Source organism: Phocoena phocoena, chromosome 10, assembly GCF_963924675.1.
Source record: "Phocoena phocoena chromosome 10, mPhoPho1.1, whole genome shotgun sequence".
Taxonomy (NCBI): domain Eukaryota; kingdom Metazoa; phylum Chordata; class Mammalia; order Artiodactyla; family Phocoenidae; genus Phocoena; species Phocoena phocoena.
Genome location: NC_089228.1, coordinates 101,367,772 through 101,382,671, shown reverse-complemented (window position 1 = coordinate 101,382,671; position 14,900 = coordinate 101,367,772). Strand labels below are relative to the sequence as shown.

General features: G+C 55.6%; 1 protein-coding gene across 1 annotated transcript; it reads right to left on the bottom strand.

Annotated features, from left to right (window-relative positions):
• Window positions 1-5,359: 5,359 nt before the first annotated feature.
• NRN1 (neuritin 1) lies at window positions 5,360-14,052 on the bottom strand. Its single transcript, XM_065885687.1, has 3 exons — window positions 13,789-14,052; window positions 9,553-9,697; window positions 5,360-6,528 (listed from the first exon to the last, which is right to left on the bottom strand). Exons 1-3 carry the CDS (start codon window positions 13,841-13,843, stop codon window positions 6,300-6,302), a joined length of 429 nt encoding a protein of 142 aa, XP_065741759.1. The 5' UTR covers window positions 13,844-14,052; the 3' UTR covers window positions 5,360-6,299.
• Between the last annotated feature and the right edge of the window lie 848 nt (window positions 14,053-14,900).

Here is a 14,900-nt window from a genome sequence, read left to right as displayed (position 1 = left end):
GCTCAGTAAAAGTAAGTTAAATCTTTTAAGAAGCAGGGCAGAGTGAGTGGGGAAGAGACACGAGACAGAGTATTATAACCCAGGTCTCTGTACCCTGAATCCTCCGTCCTCCTGGTTCGCTCCCAGCTGGTCTCATTGGATGGAAAAGAGATGTTCAGCTGTCATCTTCGTGGACCTCTTCCTTCCTCACTCTCCACTGCGGACAGGCCAGGGGATCCAGCCTTGGCACTGGCCCACGGAGCCTCAGGGGGCGTCCCCTAGTGGAAGTGGCCGAGTCCCCACGCCACCTGCCCGTGGTCCCTGGCCAAGCCCAGAGGCATGTGTATTATATTAGAGACAAAGTCGGGGGGGTCCCAGGAGAGATTACGCCTGACTTGGCCCTTGCCGCTGCCCACTGCTTGAGGGAGGGGGACCCAAAGCTTAGCTGGACCTTCCCCAGCAGTTGGGTGGTGGTCTTGGGGGGCCTCTGCTGGTGATCAAGGCAGAGAGGGGCCCAGAGCACCCAATGCAGAGCTGGAAAGTATGGCCTTCCAGAAAGCCGCCAGGTACCTACTGGGTTGACAAAACCAAGAAAGTGTTAACACGCAGTGTTGATCAGGATGTGGGGAAATGGGCAATCCACACGCTTCGGGAAAGTAATCCAACGTTTTTTTAAAAAAATTAAAAGCACATATACATTTAAAAAATAACAAATAAACACACATACATACCTTCTTGTCCAGCAATCCAAGTTTGGGGGAATTTAGTCTATCGAAGAAATAAAAATACTAGTACACAAGGTTGTTTGAAGAGGAATATTTATTACCACAATATTTGTAGGATATACACACAAAACTTGAAAAGCCTAAACGTCCATCAGTGGGTGGAAAATTAAACAAATTGTAGTATGGCTGTCTAAGAAATATTGTGTAACTATTTAAAAGGAGTTATTTGCTTAGCTCTTGATCTTGAAGGATTAGTAGAAGAGAAATATATATCATAATTTTGTAAAACTGAAAAAAAGCCCAGTATGGGTGTATGTCAGGATATGTTTCCATGAGCACGGGGAGAGGTGTGTGAGGACCCATGTGTCTACTACCACTAGTGCAGGCTGGGTTAATGTTCTTCGCTCTATGTATCGTGCGTGGCGGATTACAATAAATGAATGACTTTTTTGGGTTAAATTCTGAGAGAGGAGTTTACTCTAAATGGCGGGGGTGGGGGGATGGGCTAGGGGTGGGGAGGGAAGCTGTGGAGGAGACTCCAGGCACAAACCCGTTAGCGGTGAGAAAACCAGGGACCCCAGATTGGGGGTTCGAAGGCAGGGAGAGCCAGGGGCCCGCCCTGGGCTCTGGCGCCAGCTGGAGGTGGGGTAGGGTCTGCAATCACAGAGCCTGTCCAGAGGCTGGCTTAATTCAGGGAGATTATCTAGAGCTTCCTGAGAAGGCCGGAGTGGGCCGGAGTGCTGGGTAGCCTGTAGCAAGAGGAAATTAAGGTGCTGGAGTATAAGGGAAAATTGCTCCACAGTATTAAAGGTCATAAATGAGGTTCTCTCCTCCAGGTTATTCTGAAGAATTCAGTGAGACCCGTGGGATTAAGCCTGTTTGGAGGCAGGAGGAAACAAGAATAATAATAGCTAACAGTAGGTAAGAGGCATGTAGTGTGAAAGCGCTTCACCCATGTTATCATATTTGACCCAAAGTACAACCCCATGAGGTAGGTATGATCATGCCCATTTTACAGAGGAGGAAACTGAGGTCCGGAGGGGTTAAGGAAGCCACCCGCGGTTATGCGGCTGGTAACAGAAGTCTTCTGGCTCCTGGGTCCTCACTGTAAAGGCATGTCCCTCCAGGGCGACAATCTGGACAGGAGGTTACACTCCTTGTCTCCACTTCCTTTCGGGGGCTGGAGCCGGGAGGCTGCCCGAGCCTGGCTGGGCAGTGCTGGGCCCAGTTTTCTTCTTTCTTTCTTCTAGGTTCGTTTTATTTATTTATTTATTTTAAATTTATTTTATTGGAGTACAGTTGATTTACAATGTTGTGTTAGTTTCAGGTGTACAGCAAAGTGATTCAGTTATACATATATATATATTCCTTTTTTATATTCTTTTTCATTATGGTTTATCACGGGATATTGAACCCTACAGTGCTCTACAGTAGGACTTGTAGAGCCATTGTTACCCATTCTCTACATAAAAGCTGACACCTGCTAACTCCGACCTCCCACTCCATCCCTCCCCCAACCCCCTGCTCCTTGGCAACCACCAGTCTGTTCTCTATGGGCCCAGTTTTTTTTATGCCGGTATTTGGGTCTGGACCCCAGGCTGCCCCCGCCTCAATCTCAAGGAAAGGCCCTTGGGAGATGCCATTCTTCTCCTTGGGGGAAAACCCCAAACTACTTCATTAGAAAGTTCCCTGACTCCCAGGCCTCCGGAGTGCAGAGCAGCCAACGGCTCAACGCTTGTCCTCATGGCTCTCCGCCCCCCACTTTCTTTTCACTCCAGGGGTGAGGGGCAAGGGCACCAATGCTTTGATTTCCTTTGGTAGGTGTTCGGAAGAAAGGAGAGGCAGCGAACCTTCCTTTGGGTCCCGTGGGACAGGGCGGTAGCACTGAGGGAATTTTGGGAAGTGGAAAAGGGGAAAGGCTGCTCTCCGTGTCGTCCATCCGAGTTCCCACGCTTGGGCTCGGCCTGGCCAGCCCCATGGCGCTGCCACCCGTGGGGCCCTCGCCCTCCAGGCTTCAGCCGGAGTGAAAGGATCTCCAGATGCCCAGAAAGAGAATCTACGTGGTGGTCCTTGGGCTGATTCGCTTCCCTGAGGATCCTGAATGAAAACAGTTCCCAGATTCATCTCTATCGTCCACAGCGCTGTCGTCTCCAGTCTAAGATGCCTGCTTTCCTCTCTCCCCTCCGCTCGCCTTGCTTCCGGACCGGTTCTCCCCAACTTTCTCCTCCATTTTCCACGCCCCCGTCCTTCTTCTTCCCTTGGGTGTCTCCTCCCCCCCCCATACATCCAGCTCCCAAGGGCCCTGGAGTTGGGGGGCCGAGCCGGGGGCTCTGGACTTGGCCTCTCTGACATTTTCCTGAGGATAACCAAACATTACACTCCAGTGGAATTCTGTGCCTTGAATCTACTCGGGCAAGGGATGGAGTGGGAGGGCCCTTCCCCGACCCCAGGTCCTCAAGGGCTGGCAGCCTAGCGCGAGTGGGCCACGTGCAAAGCGATGCGCAGAGCTGGAACCACCGGGCCGAGGTCGGGAGGACGATCCCCTCGGTGCCTGATACCCACCCCTCACCGCCCGCACCCCCAAACCCCATCTCAGCGGTGGGACGTGACTCGTGCTCACGTTGGTTACTACCTCCCTGAGCTGGGAGCAGGGCTTACCGCGCTGCTGCTTAAAAACGATAACACCAACTAACATATGGAGATGTCATCATGATTAAACAACAAATTATAGTCGAAGACGGCGCGATAATAATCTAAACAATCACTACAACCAGAAGAAAAGTCCTCTACCGAGCCAGGTGCGGCCGCGTTTCCGGGACTCACGGCCCTGCGTCCCTGGGCTCTCTCTCCAAGAGCACTGGAGGGTGTTCCCCGGCCTACCAAAGGGCGAGGGAGCCCCGACACGGCACCCAGCTCTCTGGAGGCTCCCCCGGACGATCTGGGACAGGCCGCCCTGGAGGGAGGCCTCACCTGGGAGGCAGCTGGAGCCGCAGCAGGAGGACGAGGTTTCTGGAGACCAGAGCGACCGAGCCCGCGTTCCCAATCCCCGCCCCTCGGCCCCTCCCACAGCCTCGCCTCCTTCCAGATCTCGGAGGAGTTCGTTTTCTAGGAGGGAGGCCTGCGCTGTGAGGGGAGGGGTGTCCTCCTTGTGTCGCGGGGGTCTCCCCCCACCACCACCCCAAAGCCTGGGGAGAACGCCGCGTGCGTTTTCCTTTGGCGAGCAATGGGCCCAGGGGTGCGCGCTGGTTCGCCCCCAGTTTGCGGAGGTAGAAACACGAATAGGAGCGGGGAGGCTATCGAAGCAAGACCGGCCCGAGTAGACCCTCTTTCTCCTCCTTCCCCTCCCCCATCATTAAATAGATTCGTGTTTATAAGAGGCTCAGACATTTTAATTTGAATTCCAGGGGTTGAACTCAGGCTATAATCGTCCCACTTACACTTAGGCCGAAAATTACATTGAAATGAAACGATCAAAACCAAACTCTATGTACCCAAACAGCCAGCGTTCCGGGGTGGGTGGCCACTCGGCGCAGGCGCGAGGATTTCCTTTGGTCTGGCCTGAGACTGCAGGGTCGGCGGAGGAGGGGGCGGCTTGGGCGCGGGGGGCAGCGAGGGAAATAGTCCCAGGAGTGGAGGCGAGGTGGCGTGCATGAACCCGCCGCGCTAATAGATGCTGCCATTAAGAAACCGGGCGGCTTCCAGCGCTCGGGGCGCAGGGACGCATGTGTTGCTGGAATTCAATCCGTGGCGGGAATGCAGATTGGGCTGCGACCTACTGGGTTTGATTTATGAACTGTTACTCTAGCGATTGTTTACACATTGCATTTCAGGGCCCCGTGCACCCTCCAGGAGCGCGTCGCGGGAACCCGCTGCAGCCTTCTCAGCCACCCTCCCCGCCCCCATCTCCACCCCCAGACCCCTCGGGGCCCCCACAGCTCCCTCCCACCCTCACCTTGTCCAAGAAATCCGATTTCGCTGTCTTCGAGCCCAAAGACCCACATTCGGGTCTGCCCCCCCAGCCTGCTCGCATCCAGCAGCCCCGGACCCCGCGCTCCTCTGCTCGCGTTTATTCGCGAATGTTTACTTCTCTGTAAGGCCATGCGGGCCTATAAGTAGGAGAGGTGGAAGCAGCTCGACTGCCAGATCGATAGGCCCCGTCTCCTCGCCATTTCAGCTGAGCTGTCTTACTAATTATGAAAGGACTCACCTGATCCCTGCCAGGGACCACAGCATCTGGCCCTCTGCAAGAGCCCTTAATGGTGGTTCCTCTGCAAGGTGCCTCTGGCCACCGCAGAGGAAGCGGCATGTCGCCGGGAGGGCGCGGCCTGCGGGGCCGGTCGTAAGGCTCCGTCCGACCCGCGTGGGTGTGCGTGTGCGTTCTCAGCTGCGCGCAAGCCCAGTGTCCCCAGACCTCACCTAGAAAGGATCCTTGCCGTTTACTTATTTAAAATATAACCTCCTCTTTCTCTTAAGTAAACACGATTTCAGGGACGTGGCAAGGTGTCCTGGTGGAGGAGGGTCTGCTTGAAGACGGTAGGTTAGCAGGTGGCTTGTGAACAGGTGAACTTATCACTTGGCATCCTGTGTCCCTTCAGGTAACCCCGAGAGCTCGGCCAAGAAAGCAGGCTTGGGGCAGGAAACAGACGACACCCCCATTTCAAACAATAACTTTTATTTTATACTTCTCTATACTTTGTAGCAAATTTTTTTTGCTGAATTTAATTTATAATAAACTTTTAAATTACATCTCTCTTTTTTTTAAAATCAAGGCTCTTTTATGTCAAAATCTTTTTTTAACTATATTTTAGATTAACATTTAACATTCCCCCCCCCCCCGTGATCTATACCATTGGATATTCAGGTATTACTGTATGTGTAACAGCTAAAACAAGAGGGAAACTCAAGGCAGTGGACTTGGAAAGATGCATCAACACGAGCAGGTAAAGCTTAACCTCTCAGTGATTTCAGCAGCGTTTTTTTTCTGGCAGCCTGTACCTCTAACCCGAGGTTTCCTCAACCCCTTTCCTCTCTCCCTCCTAGCCTTAAAACACAAGGCCAACAACCCGTCCTTTCACTTTTCTCGAGGAGAAATGTGCAGTGGAAATGATCAAAACAAGATACTGTGTTAGAAAGACGTGAGCGTGAATTATTCACGAGATGCTTCTCTCTTCAATTCATTCCCCTGGCCTTCTCCTCTCCTCTCTTTCCTATTAGGAGGAGCCCATAATTTGTCATGTATTAACATGATTAATATAGTAGGCGGCCCAGGGCCGTTCCTGAGATTCTTGTGCCAAAAAGTAAAAATTAAAAAAATGGGGTGGGTTTGCCGTTTTCGTATTTCTGTGGGAAGACGGACTGAAGCTGAGGTCCGATGTTGGCTGTGCTTGCTTTGCTCACTGATCGGTAACATTTGGCAAATAAAACACAAAAAAACAAACGAAATCAAAAAGAGAATCAGGATTTCCCACAATCCTATGAGTGTTGTCAGCATCACAGAGAATCACAACGTCCCCAAAGAACGAATGGATCTTCCTCTCGATTTCCGGGAGCATGGCGTGAGTGTGTGTGGGCGCGCGGGGGAAGCCGGCCCCGCGCTCAGAAGGAAAGCCAGGTCGCTAAAGCTGCCAAGAGAGACGCCAGGAGCACGGAGAGCGCCGGAAGCAGGGACCCCGCCGCCCCGTTGCCGCTGCCGCAGAGTTCGAATAAGCTGCCTTGGATGTTGAGATTTTTGGATTCTTTTCTCAGTTTATCCCACATATCTTTCGCCCCTTCTTGGCAATCCGTAAGGGCTGTGACCGTGCAGCTGTGGAAATCCTCCCAGTATCTGGCGAGGAACAGAACAAAACAGAAACGGGTTCACTTTGGGCGCGGGAAGGACCCCGGGCCTGCGCCCCGGGCAAACCTCCCGGAGCCCCACCTCCGACCTCCTCTCCGCCGGCCCGGCGCCGGGCGGGGCCCGGTGGGCGCTCCCGGGACCTCCGCGCAGCCTGGGTGCCGCTGACCGAGGTGGAGGCCGCCCCTTCCCTCTCTGGTTCCGCGGCCCGGCAGCCGGGCCGCGCCCGCTGCGCCGCGCTGGCACCTCGGCCTGCGCAAGCAGATTGCTGGGCCTCCGCGGGCAAAGCTAGGAAAACAGTGCTAAGCCTCGCAAGCTGCCGCCCATTAATGCCTCTTGGCTTGCAAGAGGGTTGCTTGCTCGGAGCACGGCCCTCCCCTCCGGGCTTCCCGCTTTCTCCTCCGCCCGCCCCTTCTGCCTCCCTCCCTCCCTCTCCACGCCGCCGCGCACTCTCCCCGTGGCCTTCGTTCTCCTCCGCTCCTCCTTTTGTCTCCCGCTCTCCCCTTCCCCTTCTTCCCTCTCCCCTTCTTTGTCTTCCTCCTTTTCCCTCCCCTCGGTTTTCCTCTGTTCCGTTCCTCACTTCCCCCTACTCGCTTGCTTCGGTCCTCCGTGGCCCCTCGCCTTGCTCTCCACGCGCCCCCCCCCCCCCCGCTCTGATTCGCTCCGGAGACTGCGGCCTGCCTCTCCCCTCCACGGGGTCGGTGAGTGTCAGCGCCCGGGCCCCCGGGGCTGGCTTCCTGGCCTCCTCCAGCTTCCTCAAACCCCAGAGCTCCGGCCCTGCCCTTCCCCCTCTCCCGAGGCTTCTTCGTGGCCCTGGAACTCCGCGGCCTTCGGGGTGTATTGCCAGCACCCCCAGGCCCGGGCTCCTGGGCCGGCGCGGTGCCCGCCGCTGCCAGCCTTCGAGGGACCCTACTCCCAGCCCTCCCCTCTCTCCTCTTCCCGGAGCCCCGCGCGGTACTCAGCCACTCGCTCCTCCTGGGCTCGGTTCCGAGCCCCGCCCCACAACCTTCAGCCAACTTGTCCTTTTTTTTTTAATTGTCCCCCTTTCTTCTGAAAACCCAAAATAGATCTCGAGACTAAATATCATTCCAACTCGTGATCGATTCCTGGGGCGCTGTCTCCTTTCGGGGCTGGGTCGATCAGTGAGCCTCCGTAACTCTGGGCCGGCTCCCACTTCGCCGGGGCCCTTAGCGCCAGGTCACCAGGGAGGGCCCTCCACGAAATTTGGTTGTTATTTTTTCCCCTCTCTCCTTTCTACTCACTAGCCCAGACTGTAAGCACGATTTAGCCTGGTTTCCACTCCCACCCCATCTTCCGGCTGACAGTCAAGTTATAAATGCTTGTTGGACTGCCTTGAGCAATGGCTGTTTTCTAATGACCTCCGTGAGTCTCTGATTTATGAGGACTGGGGGGCCTGGGGTGCAGGGCTCCCAGGTTCCTCAATTTGTAATAAATACTGAGATTTAGAGAAACCGAGAGGCGGCAGGACAGCTCTCTGCATAATTACACCTCCCAAAGGATGTCTAAATCTCTCCTTTCCTCATGCATGCCCAGATGGGGACAGGGCCTTCCTGGAAGAGAGACATGGTGGAAGATGACAGAATCCAGGTGGCGCTGAGAAGAGGTGGGCTTCAGTGCCACCAACAGTGTGGGAGCCTTGACCCAGCTGTGGCTGCCACCTCTGAGAGGGGACCACCTCATTTCCATTTTCCAGGACGAAAGTCCTGCTAAAAAAATTAAAATAGCTTTGGAATAACCAAGTTCTGGCAAATGATGGAGGATTTGAGAGCTGATCCGTATTTAGCCTCTTGTCCAACGTTATAGGTACATTTCTTACCTATCATCAGACACTTAGGATTAAAGTAGGTGGGTGTGCATCCCAGACCCAGCCTTTTGTCCCTTTCCTGATAGGAAAGTAGCAGCCATTTAGCCGCTGTGACTTCTGGTGGCCGCCAGGGTATTTAAGACTGTGTGTAGCAAAATTAAGGATGGTGCAGAAAATGGTCACTCCAACCTATGGGAAACAAGGAACACCTTTTGCCTTGGCTTTATTGGAAGGACCATTATGGGCGTGGGGAGGTTCACAACTATTTTTGAAAAATGAAGGAGCAGTGTGTGTGCACGTGTACTGCAGAAGATGTGAGTATTTCTAAGGTCTGCAGCAGCTAAAATGCAGCTGGTCCACCACAGTAGGGCTCTGCTACCCTCATTTGCCAGTGGGAGCTGTGCTTTCCAGCCAAGCTCTGGAAAAACCCCACTGGGTCTGTCCATGAACTCCCTCCTGGCCTGGCCTGGGGACACCTTGCAGATGCAGGAGGGGGGCGGGGGAAGCAAGAAAGGTAACTACTCTAAAGCTCCGAATTGGCTACCAACTCCGCAGAAGTGATCACTGGACATTTGGGACATGCTCCTCTTGGGCAAAGTCATTGGCACAAAACAAAATATTCTTTCAGTCTCTCTCCTAGAAAGAGGAAGAGGGATCCGCACTCCCTTGCTGCTCGCAAATTTTCTTGGCGGGCACCGGAGGGGAGTTTTATTAGAGGAAGTGGACAAAATAGGGGAGTGCCTTTCCTTTTAAGCGAACCTAGTAGAACTACCAAAAACGCCCCTCAAACCAAACCAACCGTTCTTCGGGAAGTGCTCATTCGCGCAGCAGGAAAGGGAGACGAAGACGGCCTCAAAGCGCAGCGAGGAACTGCCAGCTGCTCTCCAAACCCTCGTCCCCGGTTCCAGCGCGTGGATTGCGCGCGCCTCTGTGCGCGCGGGTCAGGCTGCAGAGGGTGGGACTGGGCCCGGCGGAAAGCATCATCCTCTTGCCCATCCCAGGCCACAGGGTCCCCTTGGGCGGGGCAGGCCCCGGCAAAGGCCTGAGGGTGGGAGCCAGAAGGTGAGAAGGCGCGGATTCGCACTGGTGCCAAATATACAGACCGCCGGCGGGAGGCGGGGCGCCCTCCCACCTCCGCAGCGCCCCCCACCCCCCGAAAGGAAACCTCGAGGGCCAGAGAGAACACTTACGTGCACACGGTCTTGATGTTGGTCTTGTCATCCAGGCCCTGCGGGTAGTTGGCCATGCTGTCGCCCAGCTTGAGCAAACAGTCCGAAAAGCCCTTAAAGACCGCATCGCACTTGCCCGCTGCTCTCACGGCCTGCACCAGGTACGCTGCGGGGAGGAGGGAACACCGGTCAGCAGGACCGCGACCCCGCCCCGCAGCCCGACGGCCCGCCCGCCTGGGCCCGGCGCGCCTCACCCCGTCCAGTGGTGTCCACTAGCGCCCGGGCTCGGGGAGCGCCAGGTCCAAAGGTGAATGAACGGTTTGGCCCGAGAACGAGCGACCCGCACCCAACTGCGCGTCTTCTGCGGATGGCCGGTGCGTGAGCGGTGTGGACAGGGGAGGCGAGGCCCTTCCTATTGTGCGACTCCCTCCCGCATCTGGCTCCATCTCTTTTTCTGTTTCAATCGCCCCCTTTTCTCACCTCCCCCGCCTCTTTTATTTCTCTTTCTCTTCACTCCCTCCTTCGTTTCCCAACTCTTCCCCAGCGAGCCCGTCAAGGGTCTCCAAGTGAGATCTTCCCTTTCTGAGGTGACGGAGGGGGTCCGAAAGCACAGTGCGGGGGCGAGGAAGGGGCTGGGAGGCGGCAGAGCCGGGGGCCGCGCAGCCGAACCGAGCGCCACGTCGGGCGAAGAAGCCTCGGGCTCGGCGGGCGCTCAGCAAACACTGCTGAATGAACGAATTAATAAAGTCGCTGCAAGCTACCAGCAGCCACCGACATGGATTGTTTCACTCTAAGACCGACTGTCTACCATGCAGTGTGCGTTCCTAGTGAGCTCCTCGCCCCCCGACCCCGAGAGACTGGGCGAGGGGACGAGTGGTCTGGGGCAGTCGCGGCCCGGCAGAGTCAGGATGTGTCTGAGCTAAAGACCCCGGGTCACCTACGCGGAGGCCAAACCCGCGAGGCCGGCCCCTTGCTTCCCTCCGCCTCTATCCGCGGCTCGGCTCCCCTGGAAAGACCGGCCACCACTCCCGCCAGCGGGGGTGGGGGGGTGAGACCCTTCCTCGCCAGGCCCCAGCAGTGCGTCTCAGGGCCCAGATGGCTGCCGCCAGGGGCTCTCGGCCTCCAGCTCCGGGCTCCCTCCAGAGGGCACCGGGATCGCAGTCTGGGCGGTGGGAGGAGGTGAAGGAGAAGGGGTGGGGGAGGAAGAAACCCAGGCCGCACCGAGGTCCTCGCTCCTGGTCTCAGGTCGGCCAGACCCCGCGGCTCCAGGCGGCCGGCGCGCTGCCGTGGCCATTTCTCTCCTTCCCAAGGCCAACGAACCGGGCTAAAGATTCCGAGGCGAGCGGCCAAAAGCACCCGGGACGCCAGGAGGGCGCGCATGAAGCGCAGATCTGCGCTGCTGGGGCGAGGGGAGGGGAGAGAAGGGGCGAATCTTCTCGGAATGGAATTCGGCCTCCAGTGCCCGGACCCTGAGCGCCGGGCCCTTCCCGGCAGTGTTCAGGGCGCCGCGGCTCGCGTGTGGGTGTCTCCGGGGAGGACCTCACCGCCCCAAGCCGCCGGTGCCCAGAGCCGGGCCAGAAGCAGGCGAGCGGGAAGGTGACCGAAGCTGCAGAGGCCTCCGAGAGCGCACCGTTTGCAAATTGCTGCAGGAAGAGCTGGGCGGGACTTGCGCTTTCTAATCCGGAACGGGAAGCTCTGGGGAAGGGACTCGACCTCGGCTCGGGCAGATACGTAAACCTTTATCTATCTCCCGGTCCCCCTACGAAACAGTAAGAGCCCTTGCGACTGCAAGTGTCAGCTAGAACACTGAATAAACGAATCTTTGTTCCAACAGAACGCGGTCCCGATGAATTCAACCCTGCGCGGCGCCCTCTATAATCCGTACCACAGATGCTGCTTTGCAGCGAGGAAACGAAATAAAATACAGTCCATCCTCCCTCCCGCCCCGGCACCCAGCCTCTCCTTACCCCTTACCTCTACCCCCAAGACTCGGTGGTGAAAAAGTTGCCCCTAAGATGCATTGACACTATGTTAAAGGAGAATTGGGGTTCGCCGGGGTGGGGGGCGCGGGAAGCGTTCCTGTCGCGTTATCTTTCCAGGGGCTGCTGGAGGAGAAGACATGTCACAGCGCGCATGTGTGTGTGTGCGCGCGCGTGTAAAATAAGAAGTCGTGAAAATTTCTGTTTTTTTTTTTGCAACTGTGACTCCGCGGTCTCTGGCTGGCTGGGGAGGCCGGGGGCTTGCGCGCGGGAAGTGTTTCGCAGGCTCACGCCTCCGGGCAGGGGGCAGCCGGCGCGACCCTGTCCGTCCTTCTTGAACCCTCGTTCAGCGAGGCTCGGGCGAGCGACCCAGGCTACTTCCCCGTTCTCTGCGGTGTCCGCGTCTTGTGCCTTTTCCTTCCGTTCATTCATTCGTTCGACCTCTCATTCATTCCAAACTTCCTCCCGCCTAGCCTTCATTTGCCTTCACCACCCCTCCACCTTCCCGTCCCTGCCCCACCCCCCGCTTTTCTTGCCAAATGTCAGTGATTTGGGACAGTTCCCAGCCGGGAATTAATAAAGATCGAGGCTCTGGTGCGGGAAAGGGCAGACATTCGGGAACAAGTATGCTCCATTGCAATTCCACAGCCAACAAATGGTCATTTTCGGGCCGAGGTTACTGTGTTCCAAGCGTATTTCGCATACACAATCGCTGTCTTTTTTTTACCCCATCCACAGTAAGGTTATTTCCTACCGGGAAAGCAGATTACAATCCCTATATCAAAAACAACTGCTGTCTCCTGCTCTCTAAAAATCTGCAGGCTAACTGCAAAAGCCACATCCAGTTATTTCCAAGATTTAAGGGATTTGCTGCAATCAGAAATGTTCTTTATTTACTGCAACTCTTTGCACTAATGTCAAAGATTCAAAACAGCAAATCGTTTCTTAGAATTAAAGGCAACGTCAACATCCTGCATCCACACATTCTAAAGCCCCTCCAATGTTCATGCAAAAAAACCAGATACTCAGAATCATGTCAAATGCATACAAAACCCACTGCAAAGAATCCATTTTAATATGCAGATAACTCCAAAGCCTGTTTCCTCCACATTTCTCGTGAAGAAAAATGTTATGCATTTCATCTCTTGCCCCAAACCGATTCCCTAAAGCCCCTCCACCCCCCGCAATACTGCAAGGATTTGTCTGCAAAGAATGCTACAGCCTGAAGTGATAGGCACCAACAATTCCCTCGTCTCCAGAAAACCCGTTTGAAGAGTTTCTATTTTTTCTCTTGTCCATTCTATTAATAATCTGCTTCACTTTCACTTTTAGGCCACATTAATTAATGCTCTGACCCGCATCAGGGAAGGGGGTTTTCTAGCGCTCCCTTCCATAATGCCTTCTTCGTTTTGGATGAAAAAATGTGAACTTTTAAACAACGACAGTGTAGCTAGGACTCAAGATTCCTTAACATAAAATGGGGACTATATAAACCCACCCATAATCAGTCCCAAACAAACAAAAATAACAGGCACCCAACACGACATATTGCAAACACTTCGGAACCCCTTCTTATATAGAAAATACTGATGCCTATGTGGAAAGGAACAGGCAAATGAGCATAGAAAATTATATCCACATATATTTAGCTGAACTCAAGCTCCTCAATGATAAATATATTAGAAGATGTACTCTGGGGTTCCCCGTCATTTTCAATTTGCCCCCCAGCCCCGTCTGCGTTGCCCGGTGTGAATGCTGCAGCTAGGATACTGGGGCCGGAGGGGGGGCGGGCGGGAGGATGACAAAGTTCTAAATGCTGCAGTCTGAACCCCAGAATATCTTTGCTTTCTGCACATAAACTTTCCAGTTGTAGCTGCCTAGCCATCTTGTTCCTGCATTCACCTTTTGACCCTTAAAAATAATACCTTGCAGTATCGCAGGGACCAGTGCATTTCCCCAGAGCGCACCAAACCTGGTGAACCCAAGAGAGGGGAGCAAAAACGGACGTGCGCTTTGGAAAAAGGGGGGAAAACCCCTCCAGAAAACGCCGGCCGCACACATTTCCTGGCGAACGTCTGGAGTCTCCCCCCCCCACCTTTTTTTTTTTTTAGAAAAACCAACCCGGGACGTGCGAGTCCCTTGGATCCCATGCTCCCACCCCTGGAGGTTTGCCGACTTCTCCGCACCCCAGGGCGGCCGCGGGCCAGTCGGTTCCTTTGGGCACCTCGGCCCCGGCCGTCCGCCGTACCTCCGCGAGCCCGGCCCGCCGGCCACTTACCTATTTGCACCGCGAGGATCAGTGAAATATATCTGCCGTTCAACTTAAGTCCCATCCTACGTTTAGTCAAACCATTTGCGACCGCAGACCTTTAAATAGTTAGTTTAGAGAACGCGGGGGGAAGCTGAAAGATAGGCATTGCCAACAAGTTCCAGGAGCGACGGAGACTTTATGCACGGGAAAGGCAGAGGGAGGAGAGAGAGAGAGGGAGCGAGGAAGAGAGAGGGAGAGGGGGAGGTGCTGGGAATGGTTCACTCCATTAGGAGGGGCGGAGGAAGTACAGCCTCACGCCCACGAGCAGGCCTGACGTGGGGGATGACACGGAATGATTCTTTTTCAAAAAAAATAAAGACACCTTGGTAGAGAATCGCCATTTATAGTCATCAGAAGCTCGAATTAATCAGTTATCTCCAATTAATGTGCGATCCGAACGAATTCTCGCCTCTCGGAGGTGACCATTTCCCCAGCCCCGCGGCCGCCCACCGCCCGCCTCCCCCGCCTTCTCGCTGTTCCCGGGCCCCCAACCCCGCCCCCTCTCTGCGCAGGACCGGGGCTCCCTCTCCCCGCCCCGCCCGGAGCCGGGGAGTCCTGGCGCGCCCACTCGATTGTTTCAACCTGCTCCCCCCCTCCTCCACCAGCAACTCGGCGAATCCAGCCTCCTCCCTACGTTGCAGCGGGGTTTAAAGGAGCGAGAGCGGGAGAGGGAAGAACTGCTCAGCCGGCTCCGTTAATTCGACAGCCCCCTGGGCCGCCTGCCCCGCTGCACTGGCCTACTCTCTTCCTCCAACCCTGCAGCTGCACTCGGGGCACAGCCTGGAGCGCGTGAGCACACACACGCACACTCACGCCCGCGAGCCGAGCGGAGCGCCCCAGACCCTCCCGCACACACGGCACGGGAGCGCGCGCACACGCCCAGGCCCGCAGGGTTTAATCTGCACACGCGGGGGCCCTGAAATATACGCCTCGCGTCTTCGGTGACGCCCCCGCGGGCGAGGGGCCGCTTCAGGAGACGCGGCGACACCTGTATTGGGGAGCGGGGAGAGCAGGGAGGAAGGAACCTCTGCAAAGACGATTTTCGGACACTAGGGATATACTGACTCGCAGAGCTTTCG